The 21,416-nt window shown below is 38.9% G+C and overlaps 2 protein-coding genes across 7 annotated transcripts in view; both read right to left on the minus strand.

The window, feature by feature from the left end:
- The window catches only part of ap3d1 (adaptor related protein complex 3 subunit delta 1), a 29,289-nt gene extending 16,413 nt beyond the window's left edge, over nucleotides 1–12,876 (minus strand). For all 5 annotated transcript variants that reach the window (XM_067512849.1, XM_067512847.1, XM_067512848.1 and 2 more), the window contains exons 1-12: nucleotides 12,565–12,876; nucleotides 9,616–9,711; nucleotides 8,653–8,733; nucleotides 4,448–4,528; nucleotides 4,255–4,362; nucleotides 3,955–4,084; nucleotides 3,288–3,427; nucleotides 2,805–2,878; nucleotides 2,633–2,682; nucleotides 2,277–2,326; nucleotides 1,850–1,898; nucleotides 311–456 (exon numbers count right to left, since the gene is read on the minus strand). In XM_067512849.1, the coding sequence (XP_067368950.1) occupies nucleotides 311–456; nucleotides 1,850–1,898; nucleotides 2,277–2,326; nucleotides 2,633–2,682; nucleotides 2,805–2,878; nucleotides 3,288–3,427; nucleotides 3,955–4,084; nucleotides 4,255–4,362; nucleotides 4,448–4,528; nucleotides 8,653–8,733; nucleotides 9,616–9,711; nucleotides 12,565–12,660 (1,101 nt within the window). In that variant the 5' untranslated portion in view covers nucleotides 12,661–12,876. The remainder of the gene's footprint in view (nucleotides 1–310; nucleotides 457–1,849; nucleotides 1,899–2,276; nucleotides 2,327–2,632; nucleotides 2,683–2,804; nucleotides 2,879–3,287; nucleotides 3,428–3,954; nucleotides 4,085–4,254; nucleotides 4,363–4,447; nucleotides 4,529–8,652; nucleotides 8,734–9,615; nucleotides 9,712–12,564) is intronic.
- Nucleotides 12,877–13,239: 363 nt separating this feature from the next.
- Nucleotides 13,240–21,192, minus strand: hdgfl2 (HDGF like 2). Of its 2 annotated transcripts, none has more exons than XM_067514516.1 (16): nucleotides 20,938–21,192; nucleotides 20,438–20,514; nucleotides 19,570–19,711; nucleotides 18,922–19,101; nucleotides 18,474–18,596; nucleotides 18,044–18,115; nucleotides 17,757–17,937; nucleotides 17,553–17,637; nucleotides 16,963–17,260; nucleotides 16,719–16,852; nucleotides 16,557–16,642; nucleotides 16,371–16,441; nucleotides 16,180–16,281; nucleotides 15,895–16,051; nucleotides 15,647–15,764; nucleotides 13,240–14,543 (listed from the first exon to the last, which is right to left on the minus strand). In XM_067514516.1, the coding sequence occupies exons 1-16, from the start codon at nucleotides 21,007–21,009 to the stop codon at nucleotides 14,444–14,446; spliced, it is 1,998 nt and encodes a 665-aa protein (XP_067370617.1). In that variant the 5' UTR covers nucleotides 21,010–21,192; the 3' UTR covers nucleotides 13,240–14,443. The 2 variants fall into 2 exon arrangements, with proteins under 2 accessions (XP_067370617.1, XP_067370618.1); XM_067514517.1 differs by having other exon boundaries at nucleotides 16,557–16,624; nucleotides 20,938–21,191.
- Nucleotides 21,193–21,416: the final 224 nt, after the last annotated feature.

Below are 21,416 nucleotides of genomic sequence, written 5' to 3' on the forward strand. Positions count from 1 at the left end.
GGCAATGCAGAATGACATCGGTACCTAAAAATTACAATCATAAAATGGTATAACCTGTAACCATTTCTGGCAGTGATTGGTTTGTCTATTATATTAGCCACTTCATTTCACTATATTGTTGCTGTCAACTAAAACTTTAACTGTAATGTACAAATCAAGTCATCTTGTCAAACACATGAAGGCAGACTGACATTTACCAGTAACTACAGAAAAATACATTTTCCTGTTTTGTTTGGAAGAGAGATGATTTGTTAAAACCTGACAATAATTCAAAGATCACTAGAAGATAACTACAAATTTAGCCTTTTACCATGCCATAGAGCAGGTCCAGGGCTCTTAAGCGAATGGACTCATCCTTGTCATCCAGACACTGGAGAATAAGGTCCTTATGAGACTGCACTGACTTCGGATGGGTTTTCAGGATCTTTGACATAGCCAGCAGGCCCAGGTACTTCACTACATAAATGCATACACACACATGGCCTTAGCACATTTACAAACAGACACTCAATAACCCTTAGCTCTCTGTATCCTATAAAGAAAACATATAGTTACATCTCTACATTTATATCATTTTATAGCATTATTCTTTTTTATTGAAAATGAAATCTGTCATTGTAATATCTTATTCAAAACCTTATATATTTGAATCTTGTTACTCAGTTGTCACTGTAGTCACAAAACAAATTCAAAATCAGATTTCCTAGAGATCCAGAGTCTCCAAATAATTTCTCTTGGCATGTCTACCTCTTAAAAAACCTTTCCTTATAAATAATACTACAATTACATTTAGTCACTCTGTAAGACTTAAAAATAGCAAGTATGTTCAAACAAAAGATATGACAAACTGTTATGTTTCGTGAAATAATCAATTAAAATCTATATGGAAATAACACAAAATATTGGAAGGGAAGGAACAAAAAACATACAGACCAATGGAAAGGACAAACAAACACATACACACAGGACAGAACATTTATTGGACATATAGTTTTGTTTGACTATAGCATCCATCACATGCATGGCAACATTTCGTACTGAATTGCCAAAAACATTTTTGAAGACTCAAAAATCTGCTGAATCCCGCTCTTCTGTTGATCAACTAATCTAACAGAGACAACAAGTGTCTCTTAAGATTTTTTGATGAATGTGTGAGCATGTGAGGCATTGACCTTGAGGTGGGATGAGGATGGTCACTGCAGCAAATACATTGCAGAAATGACCATTGAAATGGCCTCAGTGCAACTGCAGGAGACAATGGCTACCACCTCTTCTAGATCTATTTTAACTATGGAAAGGTGAGAGGAGCAGTTTATTGCTGCCTTCAATCGATGCCTTCTTAGGGATGTTTTCTTTTCATTACAAATTCTTAAACACCAATTAGACCTTTTGAATTTAGATCACATGTAACAGATTATAATAATAATACACTATTTATAAAAAAGAAAAGAAAAGAATAAATTAAATCCGGAGGGCCATCTACTAGTGGTGTACGACACACGTACAACTATGTGAGGAAGATCCAGATAACTCGAATGACTGGACGCAACAATGCCAGTTTGAATTGGGAGTATAAAGCCAGACCTTTTACCATTGTCAGACATATTCTGACTTTCAAAACAAATTGGGAAGAACTGGGTGTATGTTGTTCACATTCCCTGTCAGACGTGTGTTACGTAGACTTAAGTCCAATGGTATTCCAAGCAGGCTACCTAAACTAATGAAGTTCGAGTTATCCAGTATCAGGGAGACTACGTTAATGTCTTTTAAAAAGGCTGTACTATTCTATAATCAGAAACACGCAGACAATGAGAAAATGACACACTGCAGGCATTGACAGAGGGCTCACAGTTCTGGTCCGAGTCTTCTATCAGGATTCGCAGTTTCTGCACACAGAGCTGAGAGGGAGACAGAGAGTGGGGGAGAATAGGAGAGTCATTAAAAACACCATAAACTTTCCACATCAGTTTCAGTCTTCTCATAGAACACTTCAAATAACAAAAATTAGATTATGCAAAAAGTTGGGGAAATAGAGCCTGTATTTGATGGTGCAATTTAGCTGTTTTATACATTACTGTCAGTTGGGAAAGCAAGAGAAGAGCTGTGTGTTTGCTTGTCTGACAATACTGTACTCACAACTTGTTAGAAAAGACACACTCGTGAACAGAAGGAAACGGGTGAAAGCATGCCCTGTTGTTCCACTGCAGTGGAAAGAATAGAAATGAACATGAAACCATATTAAAGCTTAGATGGAGGAGCGGAACTAAAAGCCTAACCTGGATACTTGCGCTGTGGTTGGGCATCCCAGAAGACAAAGAAATCAACACTGTAATGTGGGACAAACAAAAATTCAAATGTTGAGATGAGTATTCATTTAAAATGCACATTAAGAAGAGAGAAAATGTGTGGGAATATTATCACCCTCTATTTGAAGGATGTCTGAAGATCAATTTTCACTTTAATTAGCAGCTTCAAATTAATGAAGTAACATTTTTTTTAAATGACATTATTGCAATTAGTAAGAATAATAAAAGATCAAACACTTTCATAATTAGGTAATACAACTGAACTAGCTTTGTAAAATTAAAATGCAGCAAAATGTTAGTATCACTACAGTCCACATAATACTGACCTGCAATCACAGTGTTGACACATTCATACAACAAAGACATGGCAGAGGTACTGGGAGAAAGAAGGTGTATGAGAGAAAGAGAGCATTTTATTATTAATTATTACCAATGCATTTACAAGATCCGGCAGTTTTAATCTTTGGAAGAGATAATAAATCGGGGATTTTATCTTACCTGTGAATTAAGTTTGTCAAAGGTTCAATCAGCTTCTTCCCTAGTCGTGGCTCTAGTGGTGTAAGCGCACCAAACTATAAATGCAAGGAGTGTCATAACACATATTAGTCAGGAAAGAGAGGAAATGTAGAAATGTCTACAGTTTTACTAATTTAAAATCTGTTTTCTTTTGTTATAATTTTCTTGTATTTTAGTTAAGACTGGAAGAGAAACTTGAAGCTGTTAACAAGACCACCTTGTTTGTGCAGTGTGTGTGTGTGTGTGTGTGTGTGTATATATATATATATTTTTTTTTTTTTGTACAATGCAGCTTGTCATGTGACCTCACTGCAATAAGATCTACTGAAGCCAATGCCAGAGAAGGAACCAGTATCATACAACTGTATATAAACAAATACATTAAAAAAAATACAATATAAGATAAAGCCCAGAGTGAAGTTTAAGCAATTTTTAAAAAGTTGTTCCCTGTATCTGTCGACGTACCAGCTTAATAATCTTAATTAAAACCCAGTTATTAGTAGATGAGGTCATAAGTTTAAAGAAAAGTGGGGCCAGAGACAGGTAGTTCTTGGGATTTCTCCGAGCCAGCTCACAGATTACATTTACGGCAGCTGACTGAACACCTAAAGAGGACAAAACACATGAGAAAAAAAACAAGGATTATCAAACCATAATTTATTTGCTTATAACATTAATGGAAAATCTTTTATGTATCGTTTACTGAAAATGAACGAAGTAATAACACAACACAGAACATAGACACTGAACTAATGACCATGTGAGAAATTAGAGAGTACATTTAACTATAACTGATCCCATCTGAAACATGCCTAACCAAAAGAAATTGTTCTGAACACATACTGAACACCCCCAATAGCTCTGACAGAATCACAAATGAGTTCTTCTTTATCTCATCTTCTTAGTAAGAAGACTAAGCTGAATAATTCATGGAGTTCAGGTGACAGAATGCCTGTCCCAAGGAGCGCCAGCACAATCTATGATTTAGCAATTTGGCATGAAAAACGTTTTAGCCCCAAACAAAGCTTCACAGCCGAAAACAGCAAACAAAAGAAAATAAAAAGCATGTTTTTTTTCCCCCCGTCAGCAGTAAACTACAGGACTCTAGAGAAAAGGGTGTCACTGCTGATACCTGGGTCTGGGTCCTCTAGTTTCTCCTTGAGCCTGGGGAAAGCGGGGCGTAGGGACTCTGGGTACTTCAGAAATACCTTATACATGATCAACACTGCTTTCTTTCTAATGTAGGGTTTAGTGTGGGACATCTAGAGTGGGAAAACAGCAAAGAGAGAAGAGACAGTTGTGATCAAACTGTTGAAAGAAACAATTCTACAGAAGATGATGAGGATGCAAGAGTTAAAAAGGGAAAATTAACTGTGTCCAAGAAAAAAAAGTGCAAGTACTTGTTAGTTAATCTCTTGACATACTGACTCACCAGTGTCATGATGTCATTGGCTAGGTCGCGTGCCAGGTCAGGTGTCACAAAACAAGAGAGGCCAGTGAGTGCAACACCTGTGTCATACTGGTTGGGACTGCTGAGATCCTGTGAGAACAAAGGTATTTAAGTACAGAGTCCAAGAATCCCTCCCTCACACAACATGAGCATAAAGAACATAAGCTTAACTGACCTTTCTGATCTGATTGGTTGTCAACATGATGACATCAGTGCTCTCATGAAAGCACTGTGAGGCTGCCAGGTAGCCAATCCTCTATTGGAAAACAACAACCAGAGAGAATTACAAATCTGCTGCATTTTAACTGTGTATTGTGGGTTCAAGTACAATTTTATTAATTTTTAAAGCTCAACCTAAGCGATTTACCCACAGAGTAGACATAATCATTCGTCATTCAACCGCTGGCTGTCTAGGTGGTGTCCAGCAAACAATGTGGGCTACATAGACAATTGGAAACGTTTTTGGGGAAAACCTAGGCTGATTAGGAGAGATGGCATCCATCCTACTTTAGATGGTGCAGCTTTCTTATCCAGAAATATGGCTGGTTTTATTAAACAACCAAAAGTATGACAGTCCAGAGTTGAGCCTAGGATGCAGAGATCCAGATCCAGTCCTACACGCCTCTCTGCAGTGTCCTTACAACCGTCACCCCCCCACAACTCCCACATACCTATAGAGACTGTGTCTGTTCCCCGACCTAAATTACATAAAGTAAATATGACAACAAGAGGAGTTAATCATAATAACCTAATAAAAGTTAAGACTACTCCTCTTACAGAACAAAACCCCAAAACTATTAAATGTGGATTATTAAATATCAGATCTCTCTCTTCTAAATCTCTGTTAGTAAATGACTTAATAAGCGATCATCAATTCGATTTATTTTGTCTCACTGAAACTTGGTTGCAGCAGGAAGAATATGTCAGTCTAAATGAGTCAACCCCCCCAAGTCATATTAATTATCATGTTCCTAGAAGCACAGGCCGAGGTGGAGGAGTTGCAGCAATCTTCCATTGTAGCTTATCAATAAACCCTAGACCTAAACATAGTTATAACTCATTTGAGAGCCTTACTCTTAGCCTTTCACACCCAAACTGGAAAACTCAAAAACCACTATTATTTGTTATCATGTACCGTCCTCCAGTCCCTTATTCAGAGTTTTTGATTGAATTTTCTGATTTTCTAGCTGATTTAGTGCTTAGTACAGATAAAGTCATTATAGTGGGTGACTTTAACATTCATGTAGATGCTGACAGTAACTGCCTGAGCACTGCGTTTAATTCATTATTAGATTCAATTGGTTTTTCCCAAAATGTAAATAAACCCACTCACTGTTTTAGTCACACGTTAGACCTTGTCCTTACGTATGGAATTGAAACGGATAATTTAACAATATGTCCTCACAACTCTCTTCTGTCTGACCATTTTTTAATAACATTTGAATTTACAATAACGGACTATATAGCAGTTAGGGAAAAATTCCACTATAGCAGATGCTTAAGTGAAAAAGCTGTCAACAAATTTAAAGAAATTATTTCTTCATCATTTGCTTCACCATATGTTAATACAATGGGAAGTAGTCTCCTTAATGTTACTCCTGCACAAGTAGATTATCTTGTTGACAATTCTGCAGCCTCACTACGTACAATACTCGATAGTGTTGCCCCTCTAAAAAAGAAGGCAGTAAATCAGCAGAGGCGATCTCCATGGTATAGTTCACAAACACGCAACTTAAAACAGGAAACACGAAAGTTAGAAAGGAAGTGGCGTTCCAGAAAGTTAGAAGAATCTCATTTAGCCTGGAAAAATAGTTTAAAAACGTACAAAAAAGCTCTCAGTGATGCCAGAACAGCATATTATTCATCATTAATAGAAGAAAACAAGAACAACCCCCGGTTTCTGTTCAGCACTGTAGCCAGGCTGACTAAGAGCCATAGTTCTGTTGAGCCTACTATTCCCTTAACTTTGAGCAGCAATGACTTCATGACCTTCTTTATGAATAAAATTGTAGCTATTAGAGAAAGTATTCACCAGATCCTCCCCCCAAAAATTACAGATAGATCTTCATGTACAGCAGTGCTAGAATCATGGATAAGGCCCCACTCCCTGTTAGACTGCTTTTTACCCATAGATCTCTCTGAGCTAACTTCAATTATTACCTCATCTAAACCAACAACCTGTCTGCTAGACCCTATTCCAACTAAGCTGCTCAAGGAAGCTTTACCCTTAATAGATACGTTCATATTAGATATCATCAATCTATCTTTAGAAACAGGCTATGTACCACAGGCCTATAAGGTAGCTGTAATTAAACCATTACTTAAAAAACCCTGTCTTGACCCAGGTGTTTTAGCCAATTACAGACCAATATCTAATCTCCCCTTTATTTCTAAAATAATTGAAAAAGTAGTCGCAAAACAATTATGTGATCACCTTCATAGGAATAATTTGTATGAAGAGTTTCAGTCAGGATTTAGAGTTCATCATAGTACAGAAACAGCACTGGTAAAAGTCACCAACGATCTTCTCATGGCCTCAGATAATGGACTCATCTCTATACTTGTTCTGTTAGATCTTAGTGCCGCATTTGATACCATTGATCATAACATTTTATTACAGAGACTGGAACATGAAATTGGAATTACAGGAACTGCACTAGGTTGGTTTAAATCCTATCTGTCTGATAGATTTCAATTTGTTCATGTTAATGATGAATCCTCCATGCACACAAAGGTTAGCTATGGAGTTCCACAAGGCTCTGTGTTAGGACCAATACTTTTTACTTTATATATGTCTCCTTTAGGCAACATTATTAGAAAACACTCCATAAATTTCCACTGTTATGCTGATGATACCCAGCTATATTTATCTATGGAACCAGATGAAAATAATCAGTTAATAAAGCTTCAAGCATGCCTACAAGACATCAAGGCCTGGATGTCCCACAATTTTTTACTTTTAAACTCAGACAAAACTGAAGTCATAGTATTTGGGCCCAAAAATATCAGAGATATGATGTCCAACCATATTGTTACCCTAGATGGCATAAGTCTGGCCTCCAGTACTACTGCAAGGAACCTTGGAGTTATTTTTGATCAGGATCTGTCCTTTAAGTCACATATAAAACAAATCTCTAGAACAGCCTTCTTCCACCTACGGAACATTGCCAAAATTAGGAGCATACTGTCTCAAAGTGATGCCGAAAAACTGGTCCATGCATTTGTTACTTCTAGGTTGGACTACTGTAATTCCCTACTTTCAGGATGCCCCAGTAGCTCCCTAAAGAGCCTGCAATTAATCCAAAATGCTGCAGCAAGAGTGCTGACTGGAACTAGCAAGAGAGATCATATTTCACCTTCACTAGCTTCTCTCCATTGGCTTCCCATTAAATTTAGAATAGAATTTAAAACCCTGCTTCTTACATATAAAGCTCTGAATGGTCAGGCTCCATCATATATAGAAGACCTCATAGCACCATATCATCCCAGTAGACCACTTCGCTCTCAGAATGCAGGCCTACTTGTGGTTCCCAGAATTTCCAAAAGTAGAATGGGAGGTAGAGCCTTTAGCTATCAAGCTCCTCTCTTGTGGAACCAGCTCCCAGTTCAGATTCGGGAAGCAGACACCCTCTCTACTTTTAAGTCTAAGCTTAAAACCTTCCTCTTTAATAAAGCATATAGTTAGTTATAGTTATGCTGCCATAGGCTTAGACTGCTGGGGGACCCACCCCCCAATGCACTGAGCTCCTTTCCTCCTCTTGACCATCTCTCCTCTCCTCTCACCCCGCAATTCTCACCACTGTATGTCATTAACTCTGTGTGTTCTCTCCCGTAGTTGTCTTTGTCCTCCTCTGTCCCCCTCTCTCTGTCCCTTTCTGCAGGTGTCCCCCGGCTTTGAAGCTGTGTGTCTTCCAGCGTGCAGCTACTGGTCCTACCAATCTGCCCGATGTTTTGTTGTTGCTTTTTGTTGCTCTGTTCTTTTCTCTCTCCCCTTTCCACTCACCCCAACCGGTCGAGGCAGATGGCCGTCCACCCTGAGCCTGGTTCTGCTGGAGGTTTCTTCCGTTAAAGGGAGTTTTTCCTCTCCACTGTTGCCTATGGCTTGCTCCAGGGGGAATTGTTGGGTTCTCTTTATATATCTTTATAATCTTGACTTTATTCTGTAAAGTGCCCTGAGATGACTTTGTTGTGAATTGGCGCTATATAAATAAAGTTGAATTGAATAATCGTCTATTATGCCATATTTGTGTGAGTAACTATGTGAAAACCTGACTTTCGTTTAGCATCTAGTTGTCACTAGTGTAGGACTTCAACAAAATCCCCAGGGTTTTTGACCACAGGTTACTGGCAAATCCAAGACTTGTCATTATTAGCGCATACCTTGTATGTGAACTTGGAGGAGCTCATGACTTCAACGATGTTGAATGCGGCCCAGCTGACATCATAGCCCAGCATCTGAAGCTGTATGGGGGAAGAATGCAGAGAGAGAGCGAGAAAGAGGGTGAAATGTGGGTAAATAAAAGGAGGAGATGGGCTCCACCTGTGTTTCACACATTTGGCCTGAAATCTCTCTATAGCCCCTTTCACACATGCACTAGAATTCTGACAGTCTCATGAGTTTGTGCAGAGGGAGTATATGTGAGAACGCAAATGTTGGAGTCAGGAGGATTAAAAGATAACAAATGGGCATAATGATGATATTTCTATCACTCGACTGCCACAGTAGTCGAGTGACAGATCCTTTTTTTTTTTAAATAATTTATTTAAGATGCACATGTACTGAAAACAAAATGCAATGTCCAGCAGCCAAGTTATCTATCGTGTTGTGCCTCCTGTGCGAGCTGATCACACACTTAAATAAAACGTGGTTTCTCCTGTGAGGAAACTTCTCACTCATGCAATTTCCTACAGTGTGATACATGTGTGAAACAGAACTCCAGACAATGTTCTACGCTAACTTCTCCTCAAATTGTCTGGAGTTCATATGTGAAACAGGTTATTGTGAGCATAGATGCCAACAAGCCATCTAAACCTAAATGTAATGCTGGGCTATAAATAGCACTTTCATTTAAACAAGAATAAATAAAGATGTTTTTATCTGCTTTAGGGTCAAAATTACACTGGGTGTACTGAACACTGAATTTATATCCTGCTAATAAAGACTTTTATTAAGGCATGATTTTTGCAGGTTGTGCCCCAAAGCAGCAAGACTGTCTCTGTGTGTCCTTTGAAAGAAACACAGGGGATCTTACACTGAGAATCATATCATTGCCTGTAAATGAAGTAATAGTATCTGAGAGAAAAAGTTAGACACCAACAGTGTAAAGTGCAGAAAAATCTTACATAGGTGAGCTTGCACACGGCATTGGCTTTGACAGCAATGTTGTCCTGCTTGAGCTCCTGTTTGATCTCATCGATGCATGTGGAGATGTACTTGGCCTGAGGGCAGACAAACAACAGATACCAGATCAAATTAGGTGGAGCGATATCCTGAATGGGAGGCTGCTAAGCAAAGCAAAGCACCAGAGACAAACAGAAAAATCCTGGACTGTTTTTGCTATCTAAGACATTAACCAGCAACATTGGAACTGAATAATTGATTTGCAATCCTAAGTGAGGTCAATTCCATAACGTTATGAAGCTATAATGCAGGCTTCTTTATTTAATATGCTTCTGGTATCAACCGAAATGTATCCACTACAAGCTTAAGAAAAGCAACAGGTCTTTAAATCATAAAACAAACTCAGGACTGAAAGACTCATGTGATGAGTCACTGGTTTCGAAATCAAAGTTATGTCAAGAGTAGTCAAAAAATTCATGACTAGTCAGTTTGACCATATCATTTGAAGCCCTTTTCCAAACTGTAGCTCAATATATTAAGCACTTAGTAAACTATAAACACTTCCTCATGACAATATTCAAAATGTTTATGCAAATAGTAAAAAAAAATAAAAATGACCCCAAACCTTTTACCATATCACAATAGAATTGCCTTATTTGCCAAATGTAAGGCCAAAGACAGAGAATTTGTCTTGGTGATACAATACAATGAAAAAAATAAAAAAAAACTGAAGAATAAATAAGCAGGAATATCTCAAAAAGTGGATAAAAAAGGATATAAAAATAAAACTATAACTGAAGTGAGGATGTATATAAAAAAGTAGTTATGCCTTATTGCATAAACTGCATTTGGTGCTGACTATCATTACACAGTTAATAAACACAGGTTGTTTTATTCAAGTCTAATAGGTAAAGGGTGACTTAACAGCTCTCCTATGCACTTAAGGACTTCATTCAACACTCTAGGGCAAGCTCATTCAGACCTCTAGACAAAGCAATCAGTCAGCTATTGTTGAGAGTAGAAACCTTGCGATACAAACATGACTGCGTGGAGTGTGAGTGTGTGCTGGTCATGTGTGTGCAGTCATGAGACACCACAGTGACAATGGGAAGTATGATGGAAGGGGGATGCTGCTGCTCTGCTGCTCGTGGCAGACTTGAAGGGATTCATCTTACCATCACCAGACACACATAATGCTTCTTCTTCTCACACTCTTTCAATGAACAATTGAGAACCCATTTAAATAAGTAACATATTTTTCACAGTGAAAACACTGAACACATTTCTGCCAGTAAAGCAAATTGAGCTGGAGATTTAGTGAAAAGCTGGTACTTTTCAAGATTGTAACAAGTGCGACTCCCTTTTCTTTAAGCAGACACCAATAACAATAAAGCCTAACATTCTTACTAGTTATCTCCTTGAATTAAACTTAGGAGACCTTCATAACTTTTTCAATATGCCTGTTAGTCAAAGGTTTGGTAGGCGGAGTGAATGAATGAATCGCGCAACGACTCAGCACACATTAAAAACAAATAGATTGTATGAGTATATGGGCTTGCAAGGAAAAAGTCATCACAGAGACTGACATACACACGCTCAGTCTATTAATAATTTATCAAACTGTCCAATGTTGACAGGGCAACCACCATCTTATCTAGACCGCTCAGATTGGGTTACCACTGACAAACTACTTAGACTATAGACTAAATCAAGAGATCAAACATTGGTGCAAAATACATTGCTCTTTATATCCAAAACCTTAAAGACACAAATACAGACGTACATGCATACAGCCATCAAGGCCTGTTTGTTTAGCTCCTGTGAGTAAACTGGTTCCCCGATAGGATGGTATGGAGGGCAAACCTTCCACACTGAGAAAGAAATCAAATCCAAAGGATGCACCGGAGTTAGACAGCCTACCACTACATGTAGCACCTGGCCTAAAGTGTAACACAGGTGTGCACAAAACTGCACTTTGTGCAACATCAAAACAGAAAGCCCGACGCAGTGTTTTGCAGCAGGAACAAGGTTAGGCAAAACCAACATACTGTAGTAAGTGCAATGCTGATGTGAGAGATGGAGACGTGGCTGTCCCAAACAGTGCCCTCTAATGGCCCATCCCAAAATCCTCCTCCCTCTCAGGTCTGGTGCTGTGACTCTGTCATCACCTACAGAGCTCTGACAGAGAAGAGCTGCCCTTTGATCACTGATGGGAACGTTTAAAATAACCTGCAGGCTGATTCATTTTATGTGATTTACAAGTTTATGTAACATGCAGTGTTGACATCAATATACAGGATGGTCATGCCTGCTGTGGCTCAAAAGGAAACCAGAACCAACATTAGCCTACATGATAAACTGTGTCCTTCACTAAAATAAATCAAACAATTATCACGGGGAGTCTAAAGACCACTGGACACTTCTACCTACATGACTCACTAAAGGACAGCAACCGGTAATCGACAAAGTTAACAGTGTAAGACGATACTGGAACACTTGTGCAAAGTAGCTTAGTCGCCTGGTAAATGGTAATAGGTATTCTAACGACCCAGCTTCTTCTTTTAAGTAACACTTAACTTAGCTAGCTGCCAGTAACCATCCTAACGTAACAATACGCCTGTTTGCTTAAAACCTAACATGTACAGTGCTATTCTTGTTATGTTTACTCTCCAACCTTCTATTTAGCATTGGTTAACGTAGCGCTACATTCAACCTTCCGCACCACGGCTTAAAACCAATGTTTAACTGTTAGCTAGCTGTAAAATTACTAAGCTAACACTAGCTTATCAGCCTCCCTAATGATCATTTACCTTAGCCTTAGCTAGCTTTTGACGTTAGCTAACGTTAGCTGCACACTGATAACGGTAATGACAATATACTGACTTAAAACAATATTGAATGCGAAGCCTAAAATGTTACAGATGACGGTGTTTGGTCTTTGGTCATCTTACCTCATCTTCCTTGTGATTCCTAATGCCACGTACTAAATCCTGAAGATTTTTATCGAACATCCGATCGATGCTCCCTTTGACAATCTTCAAAGCCATGTCTGTCTGTGACTTGTACCGCTTCTGTCCTGCGGGACCAAGCGACTTGCGAAGGTCTAGTGGGTGCCGACCGACCTGCTAGACTGTCTCTCATCAACCCGGATACCGTGTGTACGGATCCGCTGCTGTTTACCAGGCAAGGCTTTCTGAACAGGAGGCCAAACGGTGCTCCCTGTGATGTGTAGAGACGCTGGCAATGGATGAGTGTAGGAAATGGCTGACAAAATGGCGTCTAAAGTCAGCTGACTTCAGTATTACGCGAGATTCTCAGGTAGGACGCTGAGAAATTAAAAGGTCTAGTCCCCTCTATCATACTAGAAACGTATTGCACCCATATTGTCTTATTACTAATAGTAACCTGCTCTACTGTGAACTATAAATGACAATTTATGTTCTATAATCCCTCATAATTCTGTCAGCCGACCCCTCTAAAAAAATCCATGAACTTTCAAACTTCCACAATAAGTGACCACAAATGTAAGAGAAGTATTCAACTGGCCAAAACGTTCAAGTTACCAGCTGCGAATAATTTTACACGAGATGTAAATGAATTCAGTTTGAAATGAGATAGAAGCAAAATCCATGCTGAGATTTTTATTCAAGTCTCAACTAAGTAATAGAAATGCTTTACCAATTTACATAGCACTAAAAACACCTGTATGCATATGACAGGAAAATGTCAAAATAGGTCACAGCTACATGAGATCGCAATAACCTTTAGGCCAGTTTTAGATCTGTACAGTTATTCCATCTATTATGCAAGTTACTGAAAGCAGACATTAATAGGAAATAAGAGTGCAAGGTGTGTAACTCCACAACAATTGTTTAGACAAAACTGTAGATGCAGATATCTGAAAACAAGGCTATAAAAAAGTAGGTGAACCCTAGTTGGAAAAAAGTTTTAAGTGACTCAATTCATGCCTTTACATTTCAGACAGAATTAATTGGACAAAGACCAGATTTTTAAAAAATTATCAATATAAAGGACTCACAAATAGTACTTTACCATTCTCACGTCATACACACAGAGGAAGCCTTTTAGATGTTTTTTAGGCTTTATATTTAAAAAAAAAAAAAGCAAACAGATGTAAAGGAACGTGCAAAATCTTCACACAGAAAAATTAACAGCATTGCCCTATTTCCAACCAACTTCCCCACAAGATTCAAAGTTTCACCTCAAACGACCCCAGCCTAAATTCCGGTAAGAAGTGCTAAAATTTTAATCATTCATTATGCACCAATCAGCCACAACTTTAAAACAAACTGGAGATTTTAATAATCTGGTTAACAGCGGTCGACATGGGCACTTAGCCCCAGTTTGGACAACTGTTCATAATGGTCAGCGTTAAATTTTAAATTCTAATCACCAGATTGTCTTATTGTTATGGCTAATTGGTGTACATAAAAAAGTAGGTTCATGTGGTAGAAAGAACAAAGTAGCCTGGAGCAGTGGTTTGGGATGAGGATCCAGGACGGACCAAGTGTATAAAAAGAAAAGTACATCTGACAAACAAACAGGGTTTGCGCAGTGCCGCAAACTATCACACTAATAGCTTTCCTTTTTGCTGTGATAAATAATGGACCAAACGGTGGGAGTAATGGGGCCTTTTGGTTTGATGTCAATATAGTAAGAAATGTCCAAAACATCAAAGTTGACGTAACAGATGATGTAGGAAATGCTGGGTGTGTTGCAGTGTAGTTGGCCCAGGAGAACTGAAAACGTCAAACAAAGAGGTCGCCACCTTTTAGCATTTGGTCCACTGCAGTGATGGGTAATGGTCTTTCAGCTTTCTACCCCAGGTGGCTCTGTCTCTGCAGAGATGGAGTTGTCTGCTTCTTCATAGGTGTGCGTTTGTTGTCCAGGAGGACTGTCAGGGCTTTGTCTGAAGAGAAAGAGCACATTTAATCAGAAGAACTGTTTCTCTGCTTAAATCATAATTACATGCACATTAAAACTATTATCATATAGGCTTTGTCATTGCTAGTAAACAACTCCCACTGTTACACATGTGCCAATTAAAGATGTACAATCGTTCTACTTTAACCTAAATTGAGATTCCTTTCCATTTACTGTCTGCAAGGTGCAGTCTCTGGCCACTTCATTCAGTACACTTGCACAATCTAATGCAATTTAATACAGCAGCTGCCATAAATTAAACTTTTACAAGGGTATAATTTCTAAGTTTTTAAGTTGAACCAGCTAGAAAGGTAATAATTATAATATTTTATTTTATACATTAAAAGACAATCTAGTCTTTTAAACTGTCTCACCTCTATTAAGAAAATTGAATGACTAATATTTATTCACAATTGAATGCCAACAAAACAGAAGTTCTTATTACTGCCCCACCTGGTTCCCAAGGTAAAAAAAAAGAGTCTGGGTTTTCTTACATCTTCTGTTAAGCCTAGTTTTTGTTCGTGTAGGTGGAACAAGCTATGAGTCTTGACCAGCATGGGAATTCCTTAGTTTACAATGGTTTGTTGTCCCCCACACTAGGCTCAAGAGAACAGACTTTGAGGTTGAAGCTCCTCAACTCTGGAATTCTCACCCATTGGATCTCAGATCTGTGGAAACTCTGGACACTTAAAAAGCAGCTAAAGACCCACTTGTTTAGATGTGCTTTTGTTTATCTGTTACTATCCTTGTTGTAGCCATTATTGTTTTATTTTTTCTTTTACTGTAGAGTTTTACATAGCATTTTATTGTAAAGCACTTTGTGCGTCTACTCTTGAAAGGTACTTTATAAATAAACCTACTAATTAAGGTCCTAGTGGGTGGTGGACTCCTACTGGAGAACCTTATATTAAGGGGTGGTTCTATTGATTTGGCCACATTATTTAAAATGAATGTGGAGGAAAAGCTGCTATGTAATTTTGCATTAGATTGTACAGGTATACCTACTGAAGTAGCTGTTAAGAGTATGCTAGTTGCACAAGTGATGATAAATGAAGCTAGAGGGAAAATTCTGTATATTGATATGTTCACCTGATTGGACTTGAAGTGGTGTTGCCATTATTATCCTCCTCGTCAGGTGATTTTGGCATTTCCCCTACCAGCATATCATCTTTCTTCTGTTCAGATTCTCCATTCACTGGGGTGGAGTCTAGAAATGGCAAATTTACATTCATATGAATAAACAGTTCAAACTAAAACCAGTATACTATGTCTGATGAAGAAACATCTTCATAATGCAGAACCCAAATTCCCACAAGATCCAAAATATGACTTTTTACCTGTGTTTTCTGTCTCCTTCATGTTATTTTCTGGTTCCTTGTTTTCCATTTTAGGTTTAGTTGCCACTTCTGGCTTGCCAACAAACCGAAGTTTCAACTTGTTGTAGACATCAGTAGCTTTTTCCATGACTGCAGCGCTGGCTTTATAGCGCCGAATCTAAAGAAAAAAAAACAAACAATTGAGGTAGAGAATATAGAAAATTATAGTCAAAAATGTTGGTCTTTGCCTTTCCTTATACTGCATTAGAAGTTTGCAAACATACAAACAAAAGACAAAGAAAGTACCTTCTTTAATGTGGCAATAACTTCGGCATTCTTATGGAGGATCTGGCTGGTGACGGGTATAGCCTCAAGCTCTCCCAAGGCTTCTAGACACCGCTCTATATCCTAGACAACACACAAATGCATAAATAAAGAAATCAGTATTCACAAAACTGCATTTAACTGAAATCACTGAAGTCATGGATATCCCTTACTGGGTTGTCCACTTTGAGTGCAAACTTTATATCTGTATGAAGTTTCTGTAGCCTTTCCTCTGGCGATGGCTCTACAAACAGACAAAGTTTCATTCAATTATTACTTTCCCCTTACTGAAACAACAGATACAACCAAGTGTTTAGTCTGTGTTTATGAGTCTGAGTGTGACTGTATGAGACAATAACCTTTTTTCTTTTCCACTTTCCTTTCTGGAAGTCTCTCAGGTTTACGTTTGGGCCTTTCTGGCTTAGACCTAAAAGAAAAGGGAACTCTGTGTAGATTAATTTTTAACAAAGTTCTTCTAATGAGATCTGCATACTGTAGTCTGTTCCGCATTATGCACTTACCTTGCTCTTGATTTCTCCTCCGACCGCCTGGCTTTCTTCTCTTTTAGCTCTTTCTCTTTTCTTTCTTTTCTCTCCTTCTCTTTTTTTATTCTTGCCTTCTTCTGGCTGTCAGACTTCTTAGGTAATTTCTTCACCTTTTCATGAGAAAAGCACACGCTCATTTGCAACCCTATTATTCTGTAACAACAAGTTTAGAATTTTGATAATTAAGTTTTTTTTTAATATTGTCATTAAGTTACTGTACCTCAGTTGATGGTGAAGAATCAGAATCTGAAGGTGCAGGGATGGGGGGTGGAGGGGGTTTCTTGGACTTCTTTAATGGGTGATCATCTACACCTTCTTCTGAGCTACTGCTGCTGTCACTGTCGCTCCCCTTTTTACCTTTATCTTTGTCTTTTTTCTTTTTCTCATCCTCCTCCTTTTCTTTCTCTCGTAGACGGCGGATCTCCTCTGCCTCCTCCTTTTTCCGGCGCTCCTCCAGCTCTCGCTGACGTTCTTCATCTCGTTTTTTCCATTCACTGATGCGATCAGGTTCACTGTCACTGTGAAAAAACAGGCAAATTGTCACTGGTCTATCTCAGGGCAATACAGAAAGTCATACAGACAAACAACCATTCACACCCAAATTCACACCTACAACAAATTAGAGTCACCAATTCACCTAACATGCATGTTTTTGGACTGTGAGAGGAAACCAGAATACTCTGGAGGAAACCCTAGCAAATACAGGGAAAACATGCAAACTCCACACAGGCCTCAGTCAGCAGGCAGAATCCAACTGGGAAACTTCTAGCTGTGAGGCGGCAATGTGGCATCAATGTATGGTGGCCTGACCTGTCGCTATCAGATGATGATGAAGGTGCTCGTTTTGCTGGGGCTGGTTTGGGCTTTCGTGCACGAGGTTTTGGCGCAGGCTTATCTGTGGATGGACAAATTTAGCACTTTAACATAACCAAAAATGCAGGCAACATTTTCTTTAATATGAATTACTGTACATCATATAATTTTGCACAACAATGTATACTAAAGAAGATTTACCTTTCTTGCGAGACTGTGGGCCCTTCCGAGGAGGTGGGTCTGAGTCTGACTCAGACTTTGAGCCAGACTGGGATTCTGAGCCAGACAGAGCTGGTCGCGGCTTGTCATCCTCTGAGTCGCTTTCCACTACTTTCTTCTCTGACCCTGATGCTGAATCTGAATCCGAGTCAGAGGAAGCCTTCTGCAACATTATTAAAGAGAAGAGAGGAGATGGAGCACCAAATCAGAAACTGCCATCACAAGGTTTTCAGACTACTTTTATTATATAAAGGGATCAAATGGTTCACCTTTTTCTTTCCTCTGCCTCCTCCTGCTTTTTTTCCACCACGTCCACCAGGTTTTTTCTCTGGAGTAAAATCCTTTTGGACAAACAAGTATAACTATTAAAGAAGGTTTAGTTTCACGAAACCTAAAACACCATGGGGCAGCTGTAGCTCAGTGTGTAAAGCAGTTGTCCATGGACCACAGGGTCAGTGGTTTGATCCCCGCTCCTGGCTATATGTCGAAGTGTCCTTGGGCAAGACACTGAACCCCAAGTTGCTCCCGGTGGGTCAGGTAAGCACCTTGCATGGCAGCCACCGTCATTGGTGTGTGAGTGTATGAGTGAATGGGACTCAACATTGTAAAGCGCTTTGAATAAAAGCACTATATTAGCAACTATTTTATTTATTAAAAATCATATTCTGGCTCTGTGTGTGTGAGAGTGAGATAGATTACCTGGTCACTATTCTTTCCAGAGTCAGACTCTGAAGGTGTGGGCTCTGATTCAGAGCGGGATCCACTCTCCACCTCATCTCGTTCACTGGATGAGCCTCGAGCTTTTTTGGGAGGAGGCGGCCGCTAAAACAGAAAAAACAAGCATGTAAATAGGGTTAACCGGAATCAGCCAAACAATCAGTGTCTAGTTGTCTAATCAGGACTCAAGCCATGCATTTGCCTCAATTCTTATACTTTAGTCATTACTATGACACGTGATATAAAAAAGGAAGCTAATGATAATTAAGTAATTTTTTTTGCTGGTACCTCCTGTTTTTTTGCCAAGTGCGCCCTTTTTTATTTTTTTTATTTTATTATTAAGTGTCAATTCTCTTTTTCTACTTACATCAATAACACTTTTATTAAGATCAGAGGAGTTACTAATAAAACTGAATGTCTGGATAAATACTTTGGGAGCTGAAGGCTTTCGCTTCACTCCTCCTCCTCTTCCTTGGTCTTCACTCCCAGAATCTGAGTCAACCTCGCTTCCTGAGTCAGCTTTCTGTGGAACCATGGTCCCTTCGTCATCTTCATCCTCATCACTTCCTACTTCCGCATCGTTTCCTTCGCTGTCAGAGGAGCTCGCTGGCTGCAGACAAATTTCTCAGTGAAATGCACTGCAATCTATAAAGTGTGTTAAAAATAGCTATAACTCCCGTTGCTAATGTGAATCTCCTAAAGATTTTAAATCAGTTTGCCTTTTCTGATAGTTTATATTAAGCAGTGAGACAGTGATAAAACAGAGTAGAACGTTTTTTGTCGTGGTAACCATCAGACCAAACTGCCGCAACCCACCAGAATGCACTGCAGCATTTGAATTAAAGGTAAAGCAACGTAATTTACATGGCACCTCTCAACAGCCAGACAATTTAAAGTGCTTCATATATTCCCTGTGAGTGCAGATGTAATAAAACAAAAAAATACTCATTAAAATAAAGATTAACACCTTAAGTTAAAACAACTAAGAAGTCTAAATCAACAATATTCTTTGCGAATGAGGTAAAGTTGAATTGAGAATACTTCAACTTTTACAATTATTGATGTCAAGGTAACTTACTACAGGTGGGGCACTGTAGGAGGCATGTGGATTGTTCTGAATTTCCCATAAACCTTCATTGAATCCCTTCCTTTTGTTGGGCTTTCCATACCGTTCTCTATATTTGTCATAAGCAAAAAGGTCCTTTGGTGCAAGGAATGCTCTGTAAAACAAATAAATAAAGATAATGTGAACAATTTAACAAAATATAATAAACCCCTTAAGCAAAACCAAACCACTGTTATCATTTTACTGGCGTTAAAGAAATTTTACACTAAATTTGGAAAAGTAGACTGTGCCACCTAGTGATGGATGAACACACTGCAAGTGCCATCTTGTCAAGCAGATGGTGTTTGAAACTGGTGTTGTGTCCAAAGATCAAACATGTCAACATATCTCTAAGAAACATAGTGCGCACTCAAACTGACATAGGCCAGTCGTTAAAAATGCACCTTCAGAAAAGAATAACGTGTAAGGAAGGAAACTAAAAAAAACAAGTGGTGTGTGGCAAAGTAATGATTTGTATTTTTATCTCACACCACCAAATAAGATATGACTCTAAAAACCAGATCAGTCAGACGTCGGTGAACTCATCCAGGTTTGGTTATACAAAGATTAAATCCAACATGATTCGATCATCAGATAGGAGTAAACCAGTCAAATCTTTAACTTAACAGTAGCATAGCCAGTTCGACCAAAAAGCATGAAAAAAAGCATTCTTTTTTTCCACCAAGACACCAAATTTCACAAAGTTTTGTTTATTTAATACCTGCCTTTAAACTGATACAAGAAATAAAATGCAAGTGTGATGGGGTTTTTTTTTAGGGTTACCTACCACACCAAGCTTAAAATGCAAATCTCCAAGTGACTGACACTGTAGTTTACTCACGTTTCATGTGTCCCAAAGAAGAAAATTGGGATTTTGTTAGGAGGTGGTTTCACTGCCCCATCAGCCACATCTTCAATCTAGGAAACGTCAAGTAAAACAAATGATGGGTTATTTCTAGAAAACAAAACATCATACATTATGTTATGATGCATATTCCATACATGGTTTATTGTGGAGAGGATCTCTTCTTATCAGACACATTTGCAGTTATCTCAAACGTCATTTCCACAATAACGTTAGCCTCGTCTTTACGTCTACGTCTGAATATAGATTAACGTTAGGCCATCAGCAAGTCATAAAAATGATGCTGCTCGTAGAATGACTGTGGACCTATGGCAAGCTGTCACCCCAACCAAGAATGAAGTTATTTAACTATGTGAAAGGTATCCATGTTAGACAGTACAAAAGATAAACACAGAACCTTCTCTGGCGTCCCAGGCAATGCAGCCCACCTCCTCCTCCGCCCCTCCGGGTGCTGTAAACGTTAGTTACTTGCTTACCCTGGCTGGCCAGTGGGGGTATCCCTTCATTTTAGCGAAGACCAGGTCTCCGGGCTGGAAGTTGTGGGGCATTGTCCCGCTCCTTTGTGCAGTCTAGATTTAAAGAATATTCAGCTGCGTAGTCGTTCTGTGTCTCTCTTGGTTTGCTGTTTTCAGGTCGACACGAAACCTGGAAACGATGGGGTTAGCTAGCAAGCTAACAGTATACTAACGTTACCGCGAGAAGACACAGCGGGGTGAAGACGGCAGCGACACAAAAAACACTTCCGGTTAAGGCACGTTCTTAGAATTCAAAGTAAAGTTCCCTATTTTATTAAGTACTTCTGCAAAGTAACGACTTACTAAAGCCGGTGACATGAGAAGGGAATGGGAGCAAGAAGATCTAGTAATAAAGTAACGAAGTTAATTAAATCTATCACATCTGCTTTCTTTAAGTGAATCTTTATCACATAACATTTCAGCAGCAATGCAAAAATAAA

This window comes from Channa argus, chromosome 8, assembly GCF_033026475.1.
Source record: "Channa argus isolate prfri chromosome 8, Channa argus male v1.0, whole genome shotgun sequence".
NCBI lineage: Eukaryota > Metazoa > Chordata > Actinopteri > Anabantiformes > Channidae > Channa > Channa argus.

Coding starts and splice junctions, on each gene's coding strand:
- hdgfl2 (XM_067514516.1), bottom strand. CDS start 21,009: ATGCCCCACAACTTCCAGCCCGGAGACCTGGTCTTCGCTAAAATGAAG. Junction 18,116..18,473: donor CTGGAAAGAATAGTGACCAG/GTAATCTATCTC, acceptor TTTGTCCAAAAG/GATTTTACTCCAGAGAAAAA. Junction 17,638..17,756: donor CCCACAGTCTCGCAAGAAAG/GTAAATCTTCTT, acceptor GTCCATCCACAG/ATAAGCCTGCGCCAAAACCT.